Source organism: Bufo gargarizans, chromosome 2 (genome assembly GCF_014858855.1).
Source record: "Bufo gargarizans isolate SCDJY-AF-19 chromosome 2, ASM1485885v1, whole genome shotgun sequence".
NCBI lineage: Eukaryota > Metazoa > Chordata > Amphibia > Anura > Bufonidae > Bufo > Bufo gargarizans.
This window is the reverse complement of record NC_058081.1, coordinates 637,956,852-637,980,595: the sequence shown is the minus strand read 5'-3', so window position 1 is coordinate 637,980,595 and position 23,744 is coordinate 637,956,852. Positions and strand designations below refer to the sequence as shown.

The window sequence follows — 23,744 nt, the reverse complement described above, 5'->3', positions numbered from 1 at the left end:
ATTGTACAGGATAGAAGGCTCCGCACAGTATCTCTGCACAGCCACAACATAGTATATGGAGGTGTCTGCCTCTGGCTCCACAGCAGCCCAAAACAGCTTATTGGTGAAGGTGCCGGTTGTCAGACCCCCAACAATCTGATACTGCTGTCCTGTGCAGAGGGTAGGTCATTAATGTCTATAGCCCAGAGAACCCCTTTCAGCAGAACATACATATTAAGGTGGACATTTATTAAGGCCAGAGTTTTCCATGCTGGAGGAAGCGCCAAAGTGATGTAGAAGCACAGGCCTCTACATAAATTTGGCGCTTCGTTACAACAGCCCGTGCCTTAAAGGGGTATTGAAACCTGAAAAACCCACCCACAATGCCCGGGCCCCTCATACAGAAAGTATTTACGTCCCCGACAAATAGTACGTTTAGGGGTGGTAATTCCTTTATATATGTTTCCTATTTTTTTTTATACTGATGACCTATTCCTCCAGATAGGTCAACATTATCTGATTGGTGGGGGTCAGACCAGTGACATCACGTGGCCTAGGCATAGCTTGGTCCCATTCAAGTGAATGGAGCTGAGCTGTGATACAAAGCACAGCCGCTACCCAATGTACTCACAAGAGCGCCACAGTCTCCTCAAACGGCTTATTGGTAGAGTTCTGGTTGTCAGACCCCCCGCCAATCAGTATAAAAAAAAAAGTCAGAAAACCTCTTTAATGTACGCTCACTAGCTGAGTAATAGAAAAGATGTCAAACGATTAACTGTTTTCTTTCTTTCCAGGTGGCAGACTTTGATTTCTCTCCGGTTAGTGAGAAGTATGAAGCTCTTCCAGAGTACAAAGAAATCCAGGCAGGACATCTATGCTGTTCATACTGTACTTCTGTCAGCACCTCTGAGGAAGGAGAACAGAGTGGAGAAACCCAGCCCCTCCTCCATCCATCAGCCACACCCACGAGGAGCTACACTTTGTGACCTGGGTTTAATATTGCACTGCCTATAGTGTTGCCTTAATGAGCTCTGTGCTTGCTGTACAGTTCACTATTGTACCCACAGGACTGTAAGTTTTGAATGCATTATTAGGACATACAGTTGTGTTAAAAATAATAGCAGTCATACATCACTAACCTGATCGATCACTGTTTTTGATAGAAATGATATTTCTACATGGCAAAAAATTTACTAGCAGGTGTAGTAGAGAATTAGAAACCCAACAGACCCAACAGTCACGCCATGCATGCTGCTGATTCTCTGTAATTCAATCACTTATTGAAAGGGGCATGTTCAAAATGATAACAGTGTGGAGTTTAATGAGTGAGGTCATTCATTCTTTGAAAAACAGGTGGCAATTATTGCCCTTATTTACGGAAGGAAGGCAGCAAATGTAGTACATGCTGGTTACAGTGCATTCTGAGGAAATTGGGTCGTTCCAGACATTGTTCAGAAGAACAGCATACCTTGATTAAAAAGTTAATTGGAGAGGGGAAAACATATAAAGAAGTGCAGAAAATGATAGGCTGCTCAGCTAAAATGATCGCAAATGCTTTAAAATGGCAACCAAAACCTGAAAGACATGGAAGAAAGTGAAAAACTACTATTCGAATGGATAGAAGAATAGCTAAAATGTCAAGGACCCAGCCAACAATCATCTCCAGGAAGATCAAAGAAGGTCTAAAGTTACCTGTGAATACTGTTACTATTAGAAGACGTCTATATGAAACCAAGCTATCTGCAAGAAGCTCCCGAAAAGTCCCACTGTTGAAAAAAATTCGTGCGGAAGAGGTGACAATTTGCCAAAGAGCACATTGACCGGCCTAAAGAGAAATGGCACAACATTTTGTGGACTGATGAAAGTAAGATTGTTCTTTTTGGGTCTAGTGGCCGGAGACAGTTTGTCAGATGATCCCCAAACACTGAATTCAAGCCACAGTACACTGTGAAGACCGTGAAGTATGGTGGCGCAAGCATCATGATATGGGGATGTTTCTCATACTACGGTGTTGGGCCTATTTATCGCAGACCAGTGATCATGGATCAGTTTGAATACATCAGAATACTTGAAGAGGTCATGCTGCCTTATGCTGAAGAGGAAATGCCCTTGAAATGGCTGTTCCAACAAGACAACGACCCCAAACACACCAGTAAACGTGCAACATCTTGGTTCCAGACCAACAAGATTGACGTTATGGAGTGGTCAGCCCAATCCCCGGATCTTAATCCAATAGAAAACTTGTGGGGTGACATAAAAAAAATGCAGTTTCTGAGGCAAAACCAAGAAATAGAGAAGAACTGTGGAATGTCGTCCAATCATCCTGGGCTGGAATACCTGCTCACAGGGGCCTGAAGTCGGTTGACTCCATGCAACACAGATGTACAGCTTTTCTCAGAAACAGCGGTTATACAACTAGATATTAGTGAAGTGATTCAAAGGAAAGCAAAATCTTCAAACATTTTTCAGTTTATATAGTGAATGTTTGAGTTTGTAAAGAAGAATACAAACACAGCTATTTTTTTGAACAGTCTAATATTCACTTTTCTTCAATTTGTTTAGTGGAACAACACAAATTTGATTTATTTTTCTTCATGTTTTGATTTGGAATAAAATGTGTAGTGTTCCCAATGCATTTGTATGTATGGAAATAAAAGCTATTAGAGGGATTTTGAGCTTTATTCACTTTTTTAAACACACTGCTATTATTTTGTACACAACTGTACCTAGAAAAACTAAATGGGGGAGAGTTATCTAAACTAGTGTAACGAAAAAGTGGAGCAGTTGCCAATAAGAGCCAATTAGGACCGAAATCTGATTTGCTGTTATGGACAAAAGCTCTATATTTCCTTTGTACCAGTTTTGATAAATCCCCCCTGCTTTGAGAATAATGCACTGCATTGCCTTTGCTTGAATGCAAGTTTACAGAAAAGTCATCCATTGAATGCCATAAACAGATAAGAAAATTGTAGGAAAAGGACGGAGCGGGCACTGCAATCATGGCAGGATTGCCCTCACTATACAGTACTAGGAGGGCCCATTGACAGACGCGTTCCACCAATGAAGCCATAGATTTTACATCACTAGGAGCACGATGAGGCCAGTACTGACGGTCGGGTTAGTGGACACACATTAGCCTGTGAAGAATCCCGACTGACAACGCTTGTCTGGAGTACACATTCACACCTGGTTCACGTACCAACATCAGTCATGCAGTTTAAACATTAGGACTGTGTGAGACATTCCTTCCGTAACCTGCTACATACCTGTCCCCTGCTAATTACCCTCTGTGACAACCAGCGGAGAATAAAAGTGAATGTAAAATTCCATTAATCTGGACTAGACTCCATGCTACAAAAATAGTCCCATGTTCTATTCATAGAGACGTAATTGATAGTCCAGCACTTCCTGCCATGGCATCAGCACCACGCATGCTGGACATCACGGTGGACCAGGTGCCCATCTGTCATGGATCTGCTGCCCAGTTGTTGGAGACCAATTGCTAGGGATTAGAAATGTGCTACAATTTCCTAGGCCTTCGAATCACCTCTGTCTTTTTTGTGCCCCCACCTGACGGGCGTCCATTTTCACTAATCTTTTGGTGCCAAAAAGTGGCACCGTCTGTAATGATGCATTTTATCACTTCTCTTAGGCGTGCCCCTCTTTAAGACAGCCGACGTTAGAAGAAGAGATGAGCGAAGTATTCCAAAATACGATTCAGCGGTTTTGTCGAATTTTACAAAACAATTTGCTTTGCGACGAAGTACATTTCTTTGTCAGTAGTGGGTGCAATGACAGGGAATGGCAAGTGTGCCGCTCCCCGTCACTGTACCCCTCAGATGCCGCGTTTATAGATGATCACGGCATCTGATAGTATTAACAGAGTGTTAAATAAAATAAAAACTAAAGAAATCATACTTACTTCATCAATTTGCTTGTATTGGGTCGGCTGCCGCCATCTTGATTGAAGATCTGGCACAAAATCTCGCGTGGCCCATGATGACGTCATCACGTGGGCCGCCATGGTGATGTTATACGTCACTGCGCACAGGATTTCATGTGAGGTCTTCAAGCAAGATGGCAGCAGCCGACCCGTCACGAGCAAATGGATAAGGTAAGTATGATTTTTTTAGTTTTTTACACTATTTCAGGTCAAATTAATTTGCTACCACGAAGCATGAGGAAATTCGGCTTTGCGGCAAATCGAATTTATCCTGACTTCGATTCGCTCAGCACTAGTTAGAAGTGTCTAAAACACATTAAAGGGGTTGTCCAAGTGTGTGAAGGGGTTTTCTGGGATTTTAATATTGATGACCTATCCTCAGGATCAGATCGGCGGGGGTCCGACACCCGGCACCCCCGCCGATCAGCTGGTTGAAGAGAACGCTGTGCTCCGTGCCAGCGCAGCCCTCCCTTCATGGTTTACCTGCTCGCCGTCGACATCACAGCAGTTATGAGCAGGTGTCATTACAAGAAGCCGTCCCATTCATTTCAATGGGACATATCCTTCTTATTCAAGTGTATACTACAGAGCCGTCCCATTGAAGTAAACGGGACAACATGTAATTACACCTGCTCACCGCTGCGATGTTGACGGCGAGCATGTAAAGAATGAAGGGAAGGCTGCGTTCGCACGGAATGGGCATTCTCTTTAACTAGCTGATTGGCGTAAGTGCCAGGAGTCGAACTCCCACCGATCAGATACTGATGACCTATCCTGAGAATAGGCATCACGGCTGTATGTATTTTGAGGTCCACAAAACCTGATCCTCAAAAAATATGGATGGCGTCTGTGTGCATTCCGTATTTTGCAGGAATAGCTGGCCCCTAATAGAACAGTCCTATCCTTGTCCGTAATGTGAATAATAATAGAACATGTTCTATTTTTTTGCGGAATGGACATACGGAAACGGAATGCACACGAGGTAACTTTAGTTTTTTTTTTGTGGCCCCATTAAATCAATGGTTCCGCATACGGTATGCAAAAAAAAAAGGAACGAACATGGAAAGAAAATACGTTCATGTGCACAACCCCTTTAAAAAAAATGTCTCCATTTTTGTTTTGCAGCGTGCAACAGAATTTGGTAAAAGTGTGCCTCAATTTTTTTTTAATTTTTTTTATATATATCATCAATATATGTTATGTAACGAATTCCCCCATATTTGATTTCCCTTATCTCTCACACATATGGAGCAGCATTTAATTTTTTTTGCACAGCTACAGTGACCCAATTCAGTTCAGTACACAGTGATCATTGGTTGCATCATGGGTGTCCTAGCCAAGATCACCATGTAGTCCCAGCTTGAATCCAAGAATGATCCCACCTCAAATTTAGATGATGCATCTGTAACATAGAGCAAGTCTTGGAGGAAAGGGTGCCTGAGCATCAGAGTTCCCTGCCCTCCCAGTATCACTTGGTGAAGGTGGAAAACATTATCATTGGAGGGACCTTTTTAACTTTTCCGTATGTTTTTGACGTGTTGGAGGAAATACAAGGAGAACATACCAACCTCAGTGCAGATGTTGCTGGTGAGATTTGTACCCAGGTTCTTAGTGCTGCTGGGACAAAGTGCCACTGAGCCACCTTGCCTACACAGAATATTAGTCTTGGGGATAACTTACTTACTCGTAGCTCGTCCATGTCTACCTTAGGGTGTAATTACTGCAGCTTACTTGAAGCTTCTGTTGAGGGTTGGGGGAGTCCATCATGAGCCAGCAGTACAAGTCTCAGCACTAATAATACATTTTGTATATTGTGAATACTGTATATGAAATATACAGTCCGATGCTGTAATTATGTTTGATTTGTATGGAAAATTTCCATAAATTAATAAATTAACTTCTGCAAAAGAAATTTTCCATTTTTTTACTCATTCACTTTTGACTAGCACAGATTTTTCTTATTGAAGCCTTGCCACATTGTGATATCCCCCAAAAAAGGGGAGCATGGTCAGTAATGTCATGTTTGAATGGGAAATGATTGCAAGTATGCAGTACTCTTTTCAACCAGCAGGTGGCTCTCTGAGACCTCGTAAATGGATGACTTCAATTATAAAGCCCATTGTCCTTGGAATCACGGAATGATTGTGCACAATATAAATTCTCTTTACTTTTCTCATCTCGGAGCCAGCGCTTTCCCAGACTGAAACAGGTTCTTACCATTGGTATCAGTTTTGACTGTGCACCCTTTCTTTATACAGCCATATGGGCTCCCTCTAAGCACTCATTTGCATGGGGGCGGAAGTGACATTTCTGGGGCCCCAAGCAAAGTTATGTTGATTACACTGCTATGCACTATTGCCTAATTTTATACCAACTATTGGTTGCCTTACTTTGAGACCAAATTTTACACCAGAATTGTGTCATTTTGGTGCAAAATGTTGCATCTTAGTCCACGGCAATAGCCAGATGTCTAAATCATTGGACAAGAAGTGGCTTTCCAAGAGCAGAAGATGATGATACTTGATGATGTCACTCAGTGCTTGCCAGGACTGTTCCTGCAGTGCCTTGAAAAAGTATTCATACCCCTTGAACTTTTCCACATTTTTTTATGTTACACCCACAAACTTAACACCTTAAAGGGAACCTGTCACCTGGATTTCGGGTATAGAGCTGAGGACATGGGCTGCTAGATGGCCGCTAGCACATCCGCAATATCCAGTCCCCATAGCTCTGTGTGCTTTTATTGTGTAAAAAAAAAAAGATTTGATACATATGCAAATTAACCTGAGATGAGTCCTGTCCCTGAGATGAGTCCAACGTGAAGGAGCCCAGCACCGCCCCGCATCCTCAGAATCTCCTCCTTGCTCCTCGACATCAGAAAGCTAGAGCGCCGTAATCTCGCGATGCACGAAATTACGGCGCTCTAGCTTTTTGACGTCAGGGAGCAAGGAGGAGATTCGGAGGATGCGGGGCTCCTTCACGCTGGACTCATATATGGTGGTTTGTTTGTTTCAGTTTTACATAATAAAGCCTTTTGGAAACAAATTTGAATTTTTTAGTGTCTCCATATTCTGAAAGCCATAATTTTTTTTAACATTTTGGGTGACTGTCTTATGTAGGGGCTCATTTTTTTCAGTATGAGATGACAGTTTGATTGGTACTATTTTAGGGTGCATATGACTTTTTGATCGCTTGGTATTACACTTTTTGTGATGTAAGGTGACAAAAAAAATCTTTTACAGTGTCCAGCGGGGTTAGGTCATGTGATATTTATATACAGCAGGTTCTTATGGACGTGGCAATACCTAATATGTATACTTTTTTTTTATTGAATTAAGTTTTACACATTAACAGCATTTTTGAAACAAAAAAATGTTTTAGTGTCTCCTTAGGTAAGGTATGCAGGATGAGATGATGGTTTGGCACTATTTTGGGGTGCATATGACTTTTTGATCGCTTGCTATTACACTTTTTGTGATGTAAGAAGACAAAAAATGGCCTTTGACTGTGTTCACCTGAGGGGTTAAGTCATGTGATATTTTTATAAAGCAGGTTGTTACGGACGTGGAGATACCTAATATGTATACTTTTTATTTATTTATTAAAGTTTTACACAATAATATCATGTTTTAAGCAAAAAAAAAAAAATCATGTTTTAGTGTCTCCCATATTTTTTGGACGATTGTCTTAGGTAGGGGCTAATTTTTTGCAGGATGAGATGACGGTTTGATTGGCACCATTTTGCGGTGTATATGACTTTTTGATCGCTTGCTATTACACTTTTTGTGATGTAAGGTGACAAAAAATGGCTTTTTTAGCACAGTTTTTATTTTATTTTTTGACGGTGTTCATCTGAGGGGTTAGGTCAGGGGTGGCCAACCTTACAGACACAAATAGCCCAACAAAAAAAAGTATGGCCACGAGGAGCCACAAGCTACACATTTACACACGAGTCACCGTACTTTTCACCCTACAAGATGCACCTAGGTTTTAGCAAAGAAAAATAAGAGAAAAAAAAGAAAAAATATATTTTTCATTAGACCTCAGATCAAACTCCTAAATCAGATCCCCAATCCTCATCTGACCTAAAATAAGATCCCCAAACCTCATCAGACCCCCAAAATAAGACCCCCATGCTCGGATCAGACAACACAAATCAGATTCCCAGTAACAGACCCTCAGTGCTCAGATCCCCCCATGCTCAGATCTGCCCCCCCCCATGCACAGATCTCCCCCAATGCTAAGATCTCCCCATTTCCCAGATCTGACCCCCATGCTCAGACCTGACAAACCCATGCCCAAATCTGAACCCCCATGCTCAGATCCCCCCCATGCTCAGATTAGACCCCCATTGCTCAGATCAGGACCCCCTCATGCTCAGATTAGACCCCCATTGCCCAGATCAGGACATACCCCCCCATGCTCAGATCAGAACCTCCCATGCTTAGATCAGACCCCAATGCTCAGTTCCATAATTTAAAAAAATCTCTTCCCTCTCCTGATCAGGCACTGGGCTCCTGCTCGGGCACCTGCTACTCTGCGGGTCTGACACGCTCTCCACTGTGACCTGATGAGCACAACGTCAGGTCATAGTGCGTGTCTCCAGGTACTACGTTCTCACACTGTGTGCATCAGGATTTAGCAGAGAGTGAGCTGGAGCTGCAGAGTAGCAACAGTGCCCAATCAGGAAAAGAGATCCGAGCATGGGGTGGAGAGTGATCCGGCCTGACTGCTTCCCGGCTCCACAGCTAGAGCCGCACTTGAAGAAGCAAAGAGCCACATGCGGCTCAAGAGCCACAGGTTGGCCACCCCTGGGTTAGGTCATGTAATATTTTTTTTAGAGCTGGTCGATACGGATACGGCGATACCTAATATGTCTACTTTTCTTTTTTTCACTATTTTTTCCAAATTTTGTTTACTTAAGTCTTTCCTTAGTTAAGTCTTTCCTTTCCCTTTTGTAATCGGTTCTGTGTGTTGCATTTCCCTATTGTTTATATTAGTCCTGAGGGAGACTCCTGTTCATCCTTCCTTTTGGAGGAACAGGTAGTCACGTCCCTGCCATTAGTACCAGGGTCCTATAAGACTAGATAGGACTCTAGGTATTCCTGCGTATGAACACAGCTACTTCTGGGGTCTGTTCATACTGGTAGTCAGTCAGGATTTCGGTTAGGATTTTACTAGGAGGTGTCCATCTTCCTTCTCTAGTTCCCAAGCCTGATTCCCTGTTCCCCCCTAAGCGTGACTTTGATTGGAAGAAAAAAGTATGGTAGAAAAAGGTGCATAAGCAACAGGGATAACGGCAGCCTTGAAAGGATTGTCAACAAAAAGGCTATTCAAGAATTTGGGGGGACATTCACAAGGAGTGGACTGTGGCTAGTGGTAGTGCTTCAAGAGCCACAACACACATACCAGGACATGGTCTACAACCATCGCATTCCTTGTGTCAAGCCGTACATAAACCAGAGACAACGTCAAAAGCGTCTTACATAGACTGAGGAGAAAAAGGACTGGACTGTTGTTCAGTGGTCCAAAGTCCTGTTTTCAGATGAAAGTAAGTTTTGCATTTCATTTGGAAATGAAGGTCCACGAGTCTGGAGGAAGAGTGGAGAGGCACACAGTCCAAGCTCCTTGAGGTCCAATGTGACATTTCCACAGTCAATGATGGTTTGGGGAGCCATGTCATCTGCTGACGTTAGTCCACTGTGTTATATCAAGTTCAAAGTCAGCACAGCCATCTACCAGAAAAGTTTAGAGCACTTCCTGCTTCCCTCTACTCGGCTTTATGGCGATGCTGATTTTATTTTCCAGCAGGACTTGGCACCTGCCCACACTGCCAAAAGTACCAATATCTGGTTTAATAACTACGGTATTACTGTGCTTGTACAGCAAACTCGCCTGACCTAAACCCCTTAGAGAATCTATGAGGTATTGTCAAGAGGAAGATGAGAGACACCAGACCCAACAATGGATATGAGCTGAAGGCAGCTATCAAAACAACCTGGGCTTCCATAACACCTCAGCAGTGCCTCAGGCTGATCGCCTCCGCGCCACACCGCATTGATGCAGTAATTCATGCAAAAGGAGCCCCGACCAAGTACTGAGTGCATACACTGGACATGCTTTTCATTAGGCCAACATTTCTGTATTAAAAATAATTTTTTAAATTAGTCTTATATAATATTCTAATTTTCTGAGATTCTGACTTTTGGGTTTTCATTAGCTGTAAGCCATAATCATCAACATTAAAAGAAATAAACGGCTATGTATATTACATATATATATATATATATATATATATATGAGCTCATATGTGATACACAAACAGGCACCCCTGAGGAAGCCAGCAGAGCCTGGCGATACGCGTTGGGCTTTCTTCCCTGTCCACCATGCTACTTCCATGATAAGTATTTTACTTATATTATTTATGTTGATGGATTTCATGCACTTTAACTGAATCTTACCTATTACTTACCTATGTGGGATGATGCTTATGGTTTTGTGGTAGAGTCAGGGTGGTGTGTGGTACTCATTCGGTCCACACAGCCATGATTTATTGTATGCAATGATTTTAATTTGTCTCTGTTGTCTTCAATAAATTTGATACTTTTTAGATGTGCGGCTCTTATCTCGGTATTCTTTATCTTTTTTGGCCTATATTGTATGTTTTATACCGTGTGCCGGCACTCTTGTTCTAATTTTCATGTGCCCCCCCCCCCCCTTCCAGATTTCTTTTGCTAGTATTCACTATGCTATTCAGTTATCCAAGTCATAATTTTAAAGAAAAGGTTCAGGTCAGTGCAAAATAGTCAGTAAGACCTTATCACTACTTTGCTGCTCCTATTTCGACATTTTCCAATCCCCCAATGGTCTCCGTTTCTTGGGCACTCTTGACATACAGAAAATGACTGTTCAACCAATTACTGGCTACCTACCGAGTGATAGGCTAAGCAGTTGAGAAGGACAAGGGCTTGTTGGGGGAATCAGTAAGCTGAGTATCACTTTTTTACCCCAATTTGAGCTTGTTTTAAAAAAGATTTGTTAATCAGACATCCCCTTAAATGGGATAACAAGAAGAAGAGAAAAGGTGAAAGAGGTATCAGACTACACAGAGTTTGTTTGTAGTCTGCTAGCATGGAGACACATAGCTTTGCATAAGAGCTGTGGACAGTGTAGGGGAGAAATCATCCCACCTTCTTGTTCTCTATGAGAAATTGTTACAACATTGACTGATTTTAGGAGTCGGAGGACTGTGGTCCAATATTTCTGAAGGGTTGGCACTGGCTGGGACTGACAAGTGCATGTGTGTGTATGGGCAATGGGCATACACACCACACACGGTCTCCATGAAAAGACGCTTCATTTGCAATTGTACAGTATGTGAGACCTCTTTTGTTTTCAGTAACCACAGTTTTTTCAACATCTTCAAGTCTTCTTGACTATATCCCCTTCATCCTGACTTTCTGTTAACACTGATCCAGTTTACCCTGTGTAAGTCGAGACGATGACAATGTGCGATGTGTCACATCAATACTGTCTAGACAGAGTTTAATTGAACCTAATCACCATCAGCTATTAGCAGATGTCACATCAGCGACTGACAAATATGATAACTATATTTAACAGATATTAGTCCCATTTGTGACTGATATAAATAGAATCAGAGAATGTAAGAAGCATTCAAGGGGATCTAACACAAGTAAATTAGTTATTCTTAAAGGGTCACTTAGCCCTTCAGTCTATTGTATTACTATTAACTATACAGTTGAACCTTGTCTATGGCAGGTGGCAGGCAGCAGCCACTTCAAGTTGGGGGAGGCACAATGAGGATCCTTGCTGAAAAATAGTATAAAAGAATGACAAAATATTCCAAGCAATAGCACTGGGATACTGCTGAACTACCTAGACCAGGGATGGCCAACCTGAGGCTCTCCAGATGTTGCAAAACTACAACTCCCAGCATGCCCAGACTGCCAACTGCCCTGCTATCAGCCTACAGCAGGGCATGGTGGGAATTGTAGTTTTACAACAGCTGGAGAGCCACAGGTTGGCCATGCCTGACCTAGACTAACCATGAATGCAATATACTTTTTGTATTTAGAAAAACCTTTGGAAAATATGTATGGTATAGTGGAGCAACCACAGGCAGGCTGCACTAGCACCCTAACGGTAAATTTGGTAGCACTAAGTCTGTTCAAATATTGATAGTTTAAAGTCAATCTTTAGTCCTATCCATTCAACATTTCCCACGTCTCTCTTATCAACCTTCCCCAATCGTCTCTACTCAGCCTTCCCCAATGGTCTCTACTTAACTTTCCTTAATCATCTCTACTCCACCTTCTTCTCCAATCCTCTCATTCAAACTGTCTCCAATCTTTTTTACTCATACTTCCCTAATCTTCTCTTCTTAACCTTCCCCAATCCTCTCTACTCAACCTTCTCCAATCTTCTCTACTCAACCCTTCCCCACTCCTCTCCACTCAACCTTCTCAAATCCTTTTCAATCAACCTTCTTAAATCTTCTCCTTCAAACCTTCTCCAGTCCTCTCCAGTCAACCTTCCCCAATTTTCTCTACTCAACCTTCCACAATCATTTCCACTCAACCTTCCCCAGTTCTCTCCAATCTTCTGTACTCAACCTTCCCAAATATTCTCCCCTCTGCCGTCCCAATCCTCACATCAAACCTTCCTCAATCCTCGTCTTTCAACCTGTCAACCTTTCTGTCCTCTCCATTCAACATTCCACAAACCTTTCTTTATACCAAGTTTACCAAACATACCCTCCCATTCATTTGTAAAACAAAGCCACAGGACAGCAACTAGAAATAGACTCAATACAAGATGTACCAACATATTAGAAGCAATGCAATCTTTTACTCTTCTCCTTTTGTTTTATTTTTATTTATTTATTCTTCACCAGCTTTCTGACAGGCAGGAGATCGGTGAGACTGACAACACGTGGTTTGATCTGACAGGTTTTCCATTTGGATAAAATGACGTCTGTGTTGTTTCTGGTGCTTGCTACACCTTCTTCCCCCAGGTGTGGCTATTATGATCATTTAACCTTCTCTATTTATAGTTGCTTCTCTCATGCTGTGCGGTTTATAGCTTCTGTTTGGACCTTTGGATAGATTATGGTTGGATCTCGGCTGGGTTCCTGGTACTTCCATTGCTCTTTTGAAGTTAAGTCTTTCTTTTCCCTTTTGTATTTTGTTTGGGTTCTGTGTGTTGCAATTCCCTATTGTTTGTATTAGGCCTGAAGGAGACTCCTGTTCGTTCTTTCTTTTGGAGGAACAGGTAGTCTCGTCCCTGCCATTAGTACCAGGGTCCTATAGGACTCTAGGAGTTTCCTGCGTATGAACTCACCTACCTTTTGGGTCTGTTCATACTGGTAGTCAGTCAGGATTTTGGTTACAGGTTTTCACTAGGAGGTGTCCATTTTCCTTCCCTAGTTCTCAGTCCTGATTCCCTGTTTCCCCCTTACCTCCTATGCTCGGTGTGGTGTCTCCCTCCCACACCGAAGCGTGACACTTTCTTTCCCTCATCATTACCTGCACAAGCCCACCCCCTTTCCCCAACCACTCTTCCTCCATTCATGCTTGCTGTTGTCCTCAACTGGGGAAATGCTGTCACAATTCCTTGTTACTGGCTTTGGTAATTTTGGGTTTGTGTTTATTTAGTGACAAGAACTCATCCAGGGAAAGGGTTAGACATTGAAAAAGTCCTAGGAATCCTGTAACAGACACACAGTAGAGCTTATTAGGAGTCATATATGTAGCATGTACTACTACATGACACGCTAAATGATAGTGGACTTCAGTAGAGCCAAAAGGTCAATATTATGTAACTTACCACAGGGGGGTGATAAGCAAAAAGAACTCCTTAGACGGGAGAGCAGATGGATATTGCGCTCCAATGCAATGGGACCCCTAGGGTTAAATGATAAGATTGACATGAGCATATTCCTGTAAATACCTGATGCCCATTCAATGTGTGCTACATATGGCTATAGCATTGAAACATTGTTTTTAATTGTTATATGTGATTTACTTACTCAGTTGTGACGTGGCTGGTAATGACGCATACCGGTAAGCGCCGTTTAGGTGTAATGCCGGTCAGGCGCATGCAATTCCACGTCATTCACCTGATTGTTTTAAAAGGACCAGGTGAATTGAGCACATGATTACAGGCCAGAGGAAGCACTTCGGTGCGAAACGGCCGTCGCCCATTTACCTGGTTGCATTCCGTTGTCTGTATCCGCTCACCACTGCCAATAAAGAAGTCTTGATTCAGCGCAAAGAAGGGGTGAGTGCCGTCCTTTTTTCTTACTTGTATAAAAAGGTCAATGATTGTTGACTCCTGGGATTCAACTTGAGGGGTGGGTAACAGGGGCCAACCTCTACCTCCCACTGCCACGACCAACCACGTATACATTTTATGGGTCTAATGGAAAACAAATGTAGGTCCTTCCTTGCTCCTCATCGGTAGGGACAAAAAAGTTAGCAGATCGTGTAGCATAGATTGTAGGATACAAAAAACTTTTTTTTTTAATGCTCCACACTTTGGAAAAAAGTTAGCTTACAAGTGAATCCTCATTTTAAGCTGCCCCCTAGGTAGATCTTTGCTTTTAGTATGTGAGGTGCGTACTTCATACATTCACAATGTGTCATGGTCTATTTCTTTCAAAAATAAAAATTCTATAAACACAAATAACTGTTTTTTATCTCTCAAGGTTTAGCACAAGAGCTGCCATAGTAACAGATCACGTCTCTGCACAAGCATTCAGCAGAGCTTCAAAGGTTGCATCTGAGTGTTTCGAGCTGTATATTGAATAGTGCTGCCGAAATATTGTTATAGACCTTCCTATGTGCGGCTTTCACATCTCATGAAAGTGCTTTGTGTACAGAAAACAAAAGCAAACCAGGGTAACAAAGAAGGACAGATATGAGGTTACCATTGGGAACCATGCACAGAAGAGGATATATGGAAAATGAAAGATGATAAACCGGAGCATTGTACAAATGTGGTTATAGAAATGGCAGAGAGTGCACACACAGGCCGTATATAAGTATATTACCCTCTATACATGAGTACTATAATAATAGGGTAGTTGATGTAAGGGCAGATCCAGAATTGTGTAATGAAAGAGGTGGTCTAGTAGGCAGTTCTGAGTTAAAGTGATTTCTGAGACCCTCAAACATTGTGGTAAAGGCAGGGAGCTTTCTAAAATAACAAATGAAGCCTTAGGCTACTTTCACAGTTGCATTGTTAATTCAGGTATTGAGATCCGGCAGAGGAATATAACGGATTTTGCACATCAGGATGCATCTGTTCTGTTAGGAAGCAGTGACGGAGCCGTCACTAAATACATTGAAAGTGAATGGGTGTCAGATCTCAATACTGGAAAACAACGCAAGTGTGAAAAAGTAGCCTTGCTCGCCCATCCGATCCACCATCACACCAGTGTTTCCCACCAGTCTTTGTTTCTAGCAGTTAATACATCTTCGATTGGCCAGTGACTAGCTGCAGCATTCATAGGTGGTAGTCCAAGACATCCTCGCTGCAGAAAAAAATATTGACAGAGAGACCTGGAGAGGTGGTGCTGGAACGGCAGAGGATCAGATGGGTGAGCAAGATTTTTTATTTATTTTTTCCTCCAGCGCTCCTTGCCTTTACAGCGGTCTTCCGGGAGGGGGGAGTGGTAGTAGTGGAACTGATAGGAGTGTTGGTGGTGCATGGTGTCTGTCCTCACTCCAACACTACCTTAGGCAGTGCAGTAAATGGAGGTTGCTCCCTTTCTTCCCTAGGGGCACAACCTGGGCATTCTGTGGTAGCTGGGGTAACCTTGATGATGAGCAGTTGGCAGGGTGCAAGGCATGAGAGCAGATGCAGGGGCCGGCAGATGGATAGTGGTAGAAACAATGAACAGGCTTTTCCAATAGCTGTGTATAGGCAGCAATGATGGTAATAGTCCTTGCTCAGCCTAGGGCCTCATGCACACGGCCGTGCCATTTTTTGCGGTCCACAAACCGCGGATCTGCAAAAAAACGGAAGCCGCCCGTGTGCCTTCCAGCAATTTGCAGAACCGAACGGGCGGCCCATTGTAGACATGCCTATTCTTGTCCGCAAAACGGACAAGAATAGGACATGCTATATTTTTTTTGCGAGGCCTCAGAACTGAGCAACGGACGCGGACATTTATAGTAGGTATAATACCACTTTAATTTAGAATGATCCCCATTTCTCAGCTCTATTGTTTGTATGTGTAAAGTTGCAGTTATATGTTTTAAAGCATTTTGTGGCATGTATTAGCGGAAAAAAAAAAGAAAATATATACTTGCCGTTCAATAGTGCAGTTATCTGTTCTAAAGCCTTTTGTGGCGTGTATAAGTGGAAAAAGAAAAAATATATTTGCCGATCAGCGGTGCAGTTATATGTTCTAGAGCCTTTTTTGGCGTGTATTAGTGGCAAAATAAAAATATATTTGCCGTTCAGCGGTGCAGTTATATGTTTTAAAGCCTTTTGTGGGGTGTATTAGTGGAAAAAAAAAAAAAATATATATATATATATATATATTTGCCGGTCAGCAGTGCAGTTATATGTTTTAAAGCCTTTTGTGGTGTGTATTAGTGGAAAAAATATATATATTTGGCGGTCAGCGGTGCAGTTATATGTTCTAAAGCCTTTTGCGGCATGTTTTAGTAGAAAAAGAAAAAATATATTTGCTGGTCAGCGGTGCAGTTATATGTTCTAAAGCCCTTTTTGTCGTGTAATAGTGGCAAAAGAAAATTATATTTGCCATTCAGTGGTGCAGTTATACGTTCTAAAGCCTTTTGTGATGTGTATTAGTGGCAAAATTAAAATATATTTGCCGTTCAGCTGTGCAGTTATATGTTCTAAAGCCTTTTTGTCGTGTAATAGTGGCAAAAGAAAATTATATTTGCCATTCAGTGGTGCAGTTATACGTTCTAAAGCCTTTTGTGATGTGTATTAGTGGCAAAATTAAAATATATTTGCCGTTCAGCTGTGCAGTTATATGTTCTAATGCCTTTTTGTCGTGTAATAGTGGCAAAAGAAAATATATTTGCCGTTCAGCGGTGCAGTTATATGTTCTAAAGCCCTTTTTAGCTTGTAATAGTGGCAGAATAAAAATATATTTGTCGTTCAGCGGTGCCGTTATATGTTCTAAAGCCCCTGTGTGTATTAGTGGGGGGGGGGGCTTATTAGCCGTTTTATGGTGAAGTAAGAAAATTTTTGGGGGTGTTTTAATTTCCTTTTTATTTATTTATTTGATCTAACAGTATGTCAGACAGAGAAGTGCCAGGCCCTGCACAGGGGAGTGGCAGAGGCCTAAATGTTTCTGGCGCAGGCACAGGTCACAGCAGAGTAAGGGGCAGTGGCAGCAGGGGTCACTTCGAAAGGGTCTGAGCTGCCGGTGTCAGCTAGCGGTCGTGTCTTGACCAGCAACCCAGCAGTTCTTGAATGGTTGACTCGATCATTGACTTCGTCGCAAATGACATCAGACATCCATAGCCAAGAGTCGGAGGGTTTGTCAGACACAACGCTTAGTTGGCATGGCCAGGGAGCAGGCCCTGTGCCCTCACCTTTCCTCAACCTGCCTCTGTCCTTTTTTGTTTCCTCAGCCAGAGAAGTATTGTATGCTGTGGGCTTGGCTCCACTATACAGTGCGGACGAGCTACTAGAAGATAGTCAGCAGCTACTGGCAAGCCAAGATGTGGAGGAGACATCCGCCACTTCCTCCACTAGGTGGGCAAGTAGTGATGAGGAGAGTGGCATGGGAGCTGGTGTTGCGAGCGGTCAGGCTTCTGACCCAGAGATGGTTGAGGGGGACATCAGTGACATGCAGACAGTACTCGATGATGATGATGTAGCTGATCGCACTTGGGAGCCAGGTGACGAAGGGGCTTTATTTTTCTTTTTATCTTTTTTTCTTTATATAATAATGTAATATTATAAAATCCGGTGTCAAATGGAACATGGTGTCAAAAAAACAGTCCAGCAAAATCTGCCTTCCAAAAATCAGATAGCGTTCCTTTCCTTCTTTGCAATGCCGTGTGCCCATACAGCAGTTTACGACCACATATGGGGTGTTTCTGTAAATTACAGAATCAGGGCCATAAATATTGAGTTTTTTTACTGTTAACCCTTGCTCTGTAACTGTAAAAAATGGATTAAAATGGAAAATCTGCCAAAAAAGTGAAATGCTGAAATGTTATCTCTATTTGTAAAATCAGTTTTGAATACCTTGAGAGGTGTGGTTTGCAAAATGGGGTCATTTGTGGGTGGTTTCTATTATGTAAGCCTCACAAAGTGACCTCAGACCTGAACTGGTCCTGAAAAGGTGGGTTTTAGAAATTTTCGGAAACATTTCAAGATTTGCTTCTAAACTTCTAAGTCTTCTAACGTCCCCAAAAAATAAAATGGCATTCACAAAATTATCCAAACATGGAGTAGACATATGGGGAATGTAAAGTAATAACTATTTTTGGAGGTATTACTATCTATTTTAAAAGTAGAGAAATAGAAATTTGGAAATTTGCAAACTTTTCAATTTTTTTGTAAATTTTGAATTTTTAGGTTTTTTTTTACTCAATTTTACCACTGTCATAATGTACAATATGTGACGAGAAAACAATATCAGAATGGCCTGGATAAGTAGAAGCGTTTGAAAGTTATCACCACATAAAGTGACACATGTCAGATTTGCAAAAAATGGCCTGGTCCTTAAGGTGAAAAATGGCAGGGTCCTGAAGGGGTTAAGGCTAGATCAACAGAGGCCATGGATTCCCAATTAAAGTGGACTACAAAAAAGGCACTGTACTGTAAATGCTGCAGGGTACATGATATCCCAGTCACCATCTGCTGTTCTAATTGGGTCTTCTAAATACTTCTGCTTTTTCATTTAATGAGTGTTTATCTTGTCTCTCATACATGTTTAATGCTGTGATTTTTTTGGTGGCTTTATAAATATAAGGAAGAATTGATTCAGCAAAGAAAGCTTAGAAGTAAATACTGAGACCTGATGAATTTTTAAGAAGTTGAAAAGCAATACTAATATATATATATATATATATATATATATATATATATATATATTTATATATATATATATTAAGGGATCGTTTCTTTTCAGGGGGTCACACTCACAGATATCTCACCAGACAATGGATTTTCATGTCCAAACTGTGCATTTATTTTGACAGTCTTCTTATAAAGGATAGTCCAGTTATACATCACTGGGGGGGGTGAGGTTCCCGCACCGCCAACACTTAAAACACAAATAAACTCCTGCCTGTCTAGGAGCTACCTAAACAAAATACGTCCCTACCTCACTCATAGAGCTCAGTTCACACATGGACAACATATGCGGCTTTCCTCAGCCAACATCAAGACTACAGCCTCCAGGCTGTGGCAACTCCGGTACCTTTTGGGGGAGTGTGGCCCAGTAGTCCTCCAGACGCTGGGCGTGCAACCCTCGTTCTCTAGGTGTCGCTAGGTCCTCCAAACCTCAGGCTATTCAAAGCCTTGTGGCCCCTCAGTCCTCCTGACTGAGACCACACACAGAGCCTCTGCTTCACAAAACACTCGCTCTCCCTCCTCAGACTGACCTACTCTGAGGCACTTTTATGCAAGCCTGATTACAGCAGGCCTCACCTGCGATCACCTCAGGTAGAAAGGAAAACCCATACTGGAAGGGTGTGGACTGGCAACTCCCTCTACCAAGCCTAGCCACCAGTCCAAGAAAATCCAGCCCAGAAAATGTATACAAAAATGTCTCAGCAAACTATGCTTTGCTGAGACTACTGCCACTCTCTGGATTTTACCTGTCTCACCCATCTGAGGTACCTGAAGTGGGACAACACACCTTCCAGCACTGTTCACATTACCACAAAATATATGTGTCGAGTCCTACTTCCTACTTTCGACATCTGTAGTGCGTAGCTCATGAAGGAAGTCACGTTTGGCGAGCTGGCATGGTGGGTATATAAGGTGCGTAATAGGAGCAATTTATCAGAGATGCAAAAAGTGAACTGATTTTTTTTCAGCAATGAGGGCACATAGGAACATGGGACAAACACAGATGCAGTTACCTGCCAAGCTCACATGCAACAGGTCAGGTCATAAAAACCTCCCTCTGCGCTGCGATTGGACAGCGCTACAGCCAGGGGAGAAGGAGACGCCCACAGAGAAAGACTGTTTCTTCTCCCCATTGCTCCTGAGCGCGAAATTTGCGGTGGGCCATAACGGGGCGCAGGAGCGCTATTTTATTTAACTCACCTTAATCCACTTGTTCAGCGCAGCCCGGCTTCTCTTCTATCTTCTTCTTTGAGGAAAAGGTCCTGTGGTGATGTCACTGCGCTCATCACATGGTCCGTCACATGATCCATGGTGATGGATCATGTGATGGACCATGTGATGAGCGCAGTGACGTCACCACAGGACCTTTTTCCTCAAAGAAGAAGATAGAAAAGAAGCCGGGCTGCGCGAACAACTGGATTAAGGTGAGTTAAATTATTATTTATTTATTTTTAACCCCTCCATCACTATTTTACTAAGCATTCTGTATTAAGAATGCTATTATTTCCCCTTATAACCATGTTATAAAGGAAAATAATTATGATCGGGTCCCCATCCCGATCGTCTCCTAGCAACCATGCGTGAAAATCGCACCGCATTCGCACTTGCTTACGGGTGCTTGCGATTTTCACGCAGCCCCATTCACTTCTATGGGACCTGCGTTGCGTGAAAAACACACAAAATAGAGCATGCTGCGATTTTCACGCAACGCACAAGTGATGCGTGAATATCACCGCTCATGTGCACAGCCCCATAGAAATGAATGGGTCCGGATTCAGTGCGGGTGCAATGCGTTCACCTCACGCATTGCAGCCGCGCGGTAATCTCGCCCGTGTGAAAGAGGCCTTACCCAACAAACACGCTTGTGTTCCCTCCAGACCGATGTCTTGGCACTTTCTAGCACTGATGTACGCTTCTTAAGAGAAGATATAAAGTTTCGCACAAAAAAGCCACAAGCAGTAAATAAAGTCTAGATATTTGCTCATTTGGTTTACAAATGTGCGGAATGCTTACAGCCAAATGCAGCATAACACAAAGTTTGCAGAATATTTTTTTTTTTAAACCAGAAAGTAGGATCATAATTTCAACTGAGGCGGTTGGGCCCTCGTCCAAGTAGAAAATTATGCATCTTTTGTGTTTGCTTTTAGATGCCTTCAATGTGAGAAGAGATTTTTACTGTATAGATGGAGAATTTTATCATTTCTTGCAGTGACATAGAATAGCTTTAGCCTCTGTTTACAGACTGCTGTAAATACATATGGTCCATTCATTTTGGAATTAAAGGGAACCGGTCACTGTGGAAAGCAGTGCAGGATTTTATAGAGCAGGAGGAGCTGAGCAGATTGATATACAGTTTTATGGTAAAAGATTCAGTATAACGTAATTTATTCATTTTAATCTTAAGGCTTGAGGGGGCGGAGCTTGATGCAGAAATTCAAAGAACACCAAAGATAAAAGTCAAGCACCACCCCCTCAAGCCCCATACGGTGCAACACAATGTATCATTTTGGCCAGGAGTGTTCCTTGAATTGTATGTGTAATACCCCAAGGTGGTATTACCATTCCTACACCCTGCTACTGTCTTTAATTGCTAACAACAATGTCATCTGTGTATGGATTCCAGCTCCTTTGTCACTGTGCATTGACAATGTTGCTATGAAACTGTTTTGTACATGTAATATGCCTGGTTTACCAGCAGGTGGCAGCATATATGGCAGAGAGATCTGTTTGCTACCAAGTTAGGGGCTGCAGGAAGTTTTCAGTCTGTCTTAATCTTGTCTAGAGTTGGAAGGAGATGAGAATCACTCTGACTCCTTACAGATTAACAGAGTATTGCGAGGGGGTCAACAGCCAAAGGCACCCCACTCCAAAGGTACCAGAACAGCCCTAAAGTCCAGTAACCAGACTAAAGCCTAGTTTAGCACAGCAGAGAGATAAAGCAGACTATTTAAGTTTGCTGCCAGTTTATGCCAAAACCTGCTGGAACCAAGAGAAACACCACTTCTTGTACTGATGCAAGTTGATTCAAGTAAAGCTGTTGAACTTTATAAAAGTCTGGACTCGACTATTTCTCCACCTCCAGCATTACTCTCCCCTGTATTGCTTCGGAGCCTAACCCTGGGGAGTGACATTATCCAGGTAGGAGCACCTCGACACAGAGAAAACTATTCCTATCTTAGACAATGGGGGCATATCGCTAGGATATACCCCCCATTGTCTGATAGGTGCAGGTACCACCGCTGGGACCCACATCTATATCGAGAACATAGCGGGGAGCACTGTGGCTGGAGGACCCCAGATTTCCCGGGGTCCGTCCACCATCAAACGCTAATCCCCGGCTCTACCATAGAAATAAAAGGGAGCGTGCCGTGCATGCCGTGCATGCGCGGCCCATGCTCCCATTCATTTCTATGGGGCAGAAGGCAATAGCCGAGCCGGCGCTTGGCTATTTTCGGCGGCCCCATAGAAATGAATGGAGGGCTGCTGTGCATGCTCAGTGCGTTGTTCTTCACTTTCGGGGTTCCGTTCTCGATATAGGTGTGGGTCCCAGCAGTGGGACCTGCACATATAAGACAATGGGGGCATATCCTAGCGATATGCCCCCATTGTCTGAGATGAGAAAACCCCTTTAAGGCCGCACCACACCACTCGGCATTCCGATAAACTTGGGACACGATCGTCCCTGGGGGATGGCACGTTGCATATGCCTATAGCCAATGACTAGTCCAACCTTATGTATATCAGTAATATTTAATAATCTATTCTTATTCTGTGTCTATAGGCCGCTAACTTTCCTGATCTTGTACATTGCAGATGGTTTCAGCTCCTGATTATGCTCATGTTTGTATACATTCCGGTTATAGTTGGTTTTCTTCTTCCTCTTTTCACCTAAGAGGTGTGTACACTGTACCAATACAGTTTTACATTATTTATAAAAAAAAAAAAGTTTGCACATAAGTTATATATTTTTTTAGTTTTGTGACTCCACCTTCTATACAGACCTATGTGTCTCCATGGTTACAGACTACAAACAAACCCTTTGTAGTCAGATCCTCCAATCATACTTCTCACTTTCTGTCCCCTCCTTCATACCAACAAACATTTATTGGGTTAACAAGGAGGTGGGGGCACATGGAAAGGAGCAGAACTGCAGGATCAGACTACACATGGTTTGTTTGTAGTTTGGTTCCATTAAGAAAAATGGGTCTGCATAGGAGCTGTAGACACAGAACAGTGTGACATTTCTTAGGGTACATTCCTATGACAGTGAAGAAAAACAAATTCTCATAGCCATTTAGCATCAGTGTGTGCATCCATCCATTTTTATGGCCATTTCACATTCCGTTTTGTTAAAAACAGCCGTTAAAAACTGATGAATTTAATAGTTTTTTGCAGTGCCTCAGTATATATTATGGCCTGTCATAGTGCCCCTAGTATGATAAATGGCCCTGAATAGTGCCCCCTAATATTCTTTAGAAATGTTGGCCCATATTGATAGGATAGCATCTTGCAGTTGATGGAGATTTGAGGGATGCACATCCAGGGCACGAAGTTCCCGTTCCACCACATCCCATAGATGCTCTATTCGGTTGAGATCTGGTGACTGTGGGGGCCATTTTAGTACAGTGAACTCATTGTCATGTTCAAGAAACCAATTTAAAATGATTCGAGCTTTGTGACATGGTGCATTATCCTGCTGGAAGTAGCCATCAGAGGATGGGTACAT

General features: G+C 42.5%; 1 protein-coding gene across 1 annotated transcript in view; it reads left to right on the top strand.

Moving 5' to 3' along the window:
- TMEM130 (transmembrane protein 130) overlaps positions 1-965 on the top strand; it is a 59,508-nt gene extending 58,543 nt beyond the window's left edge. The window contains exon 8 of the mRNA XM_044277607.1: positions 774-965. Within this exon, the coding sequence (XP_044133542.1) occupies positions 774-965 (192 nt within the window). The remainder of the gene's footprint in view (positions 1-773) is intronic.
- Positions 966-23,744: the final 22,779 nt, after the last annotated feature.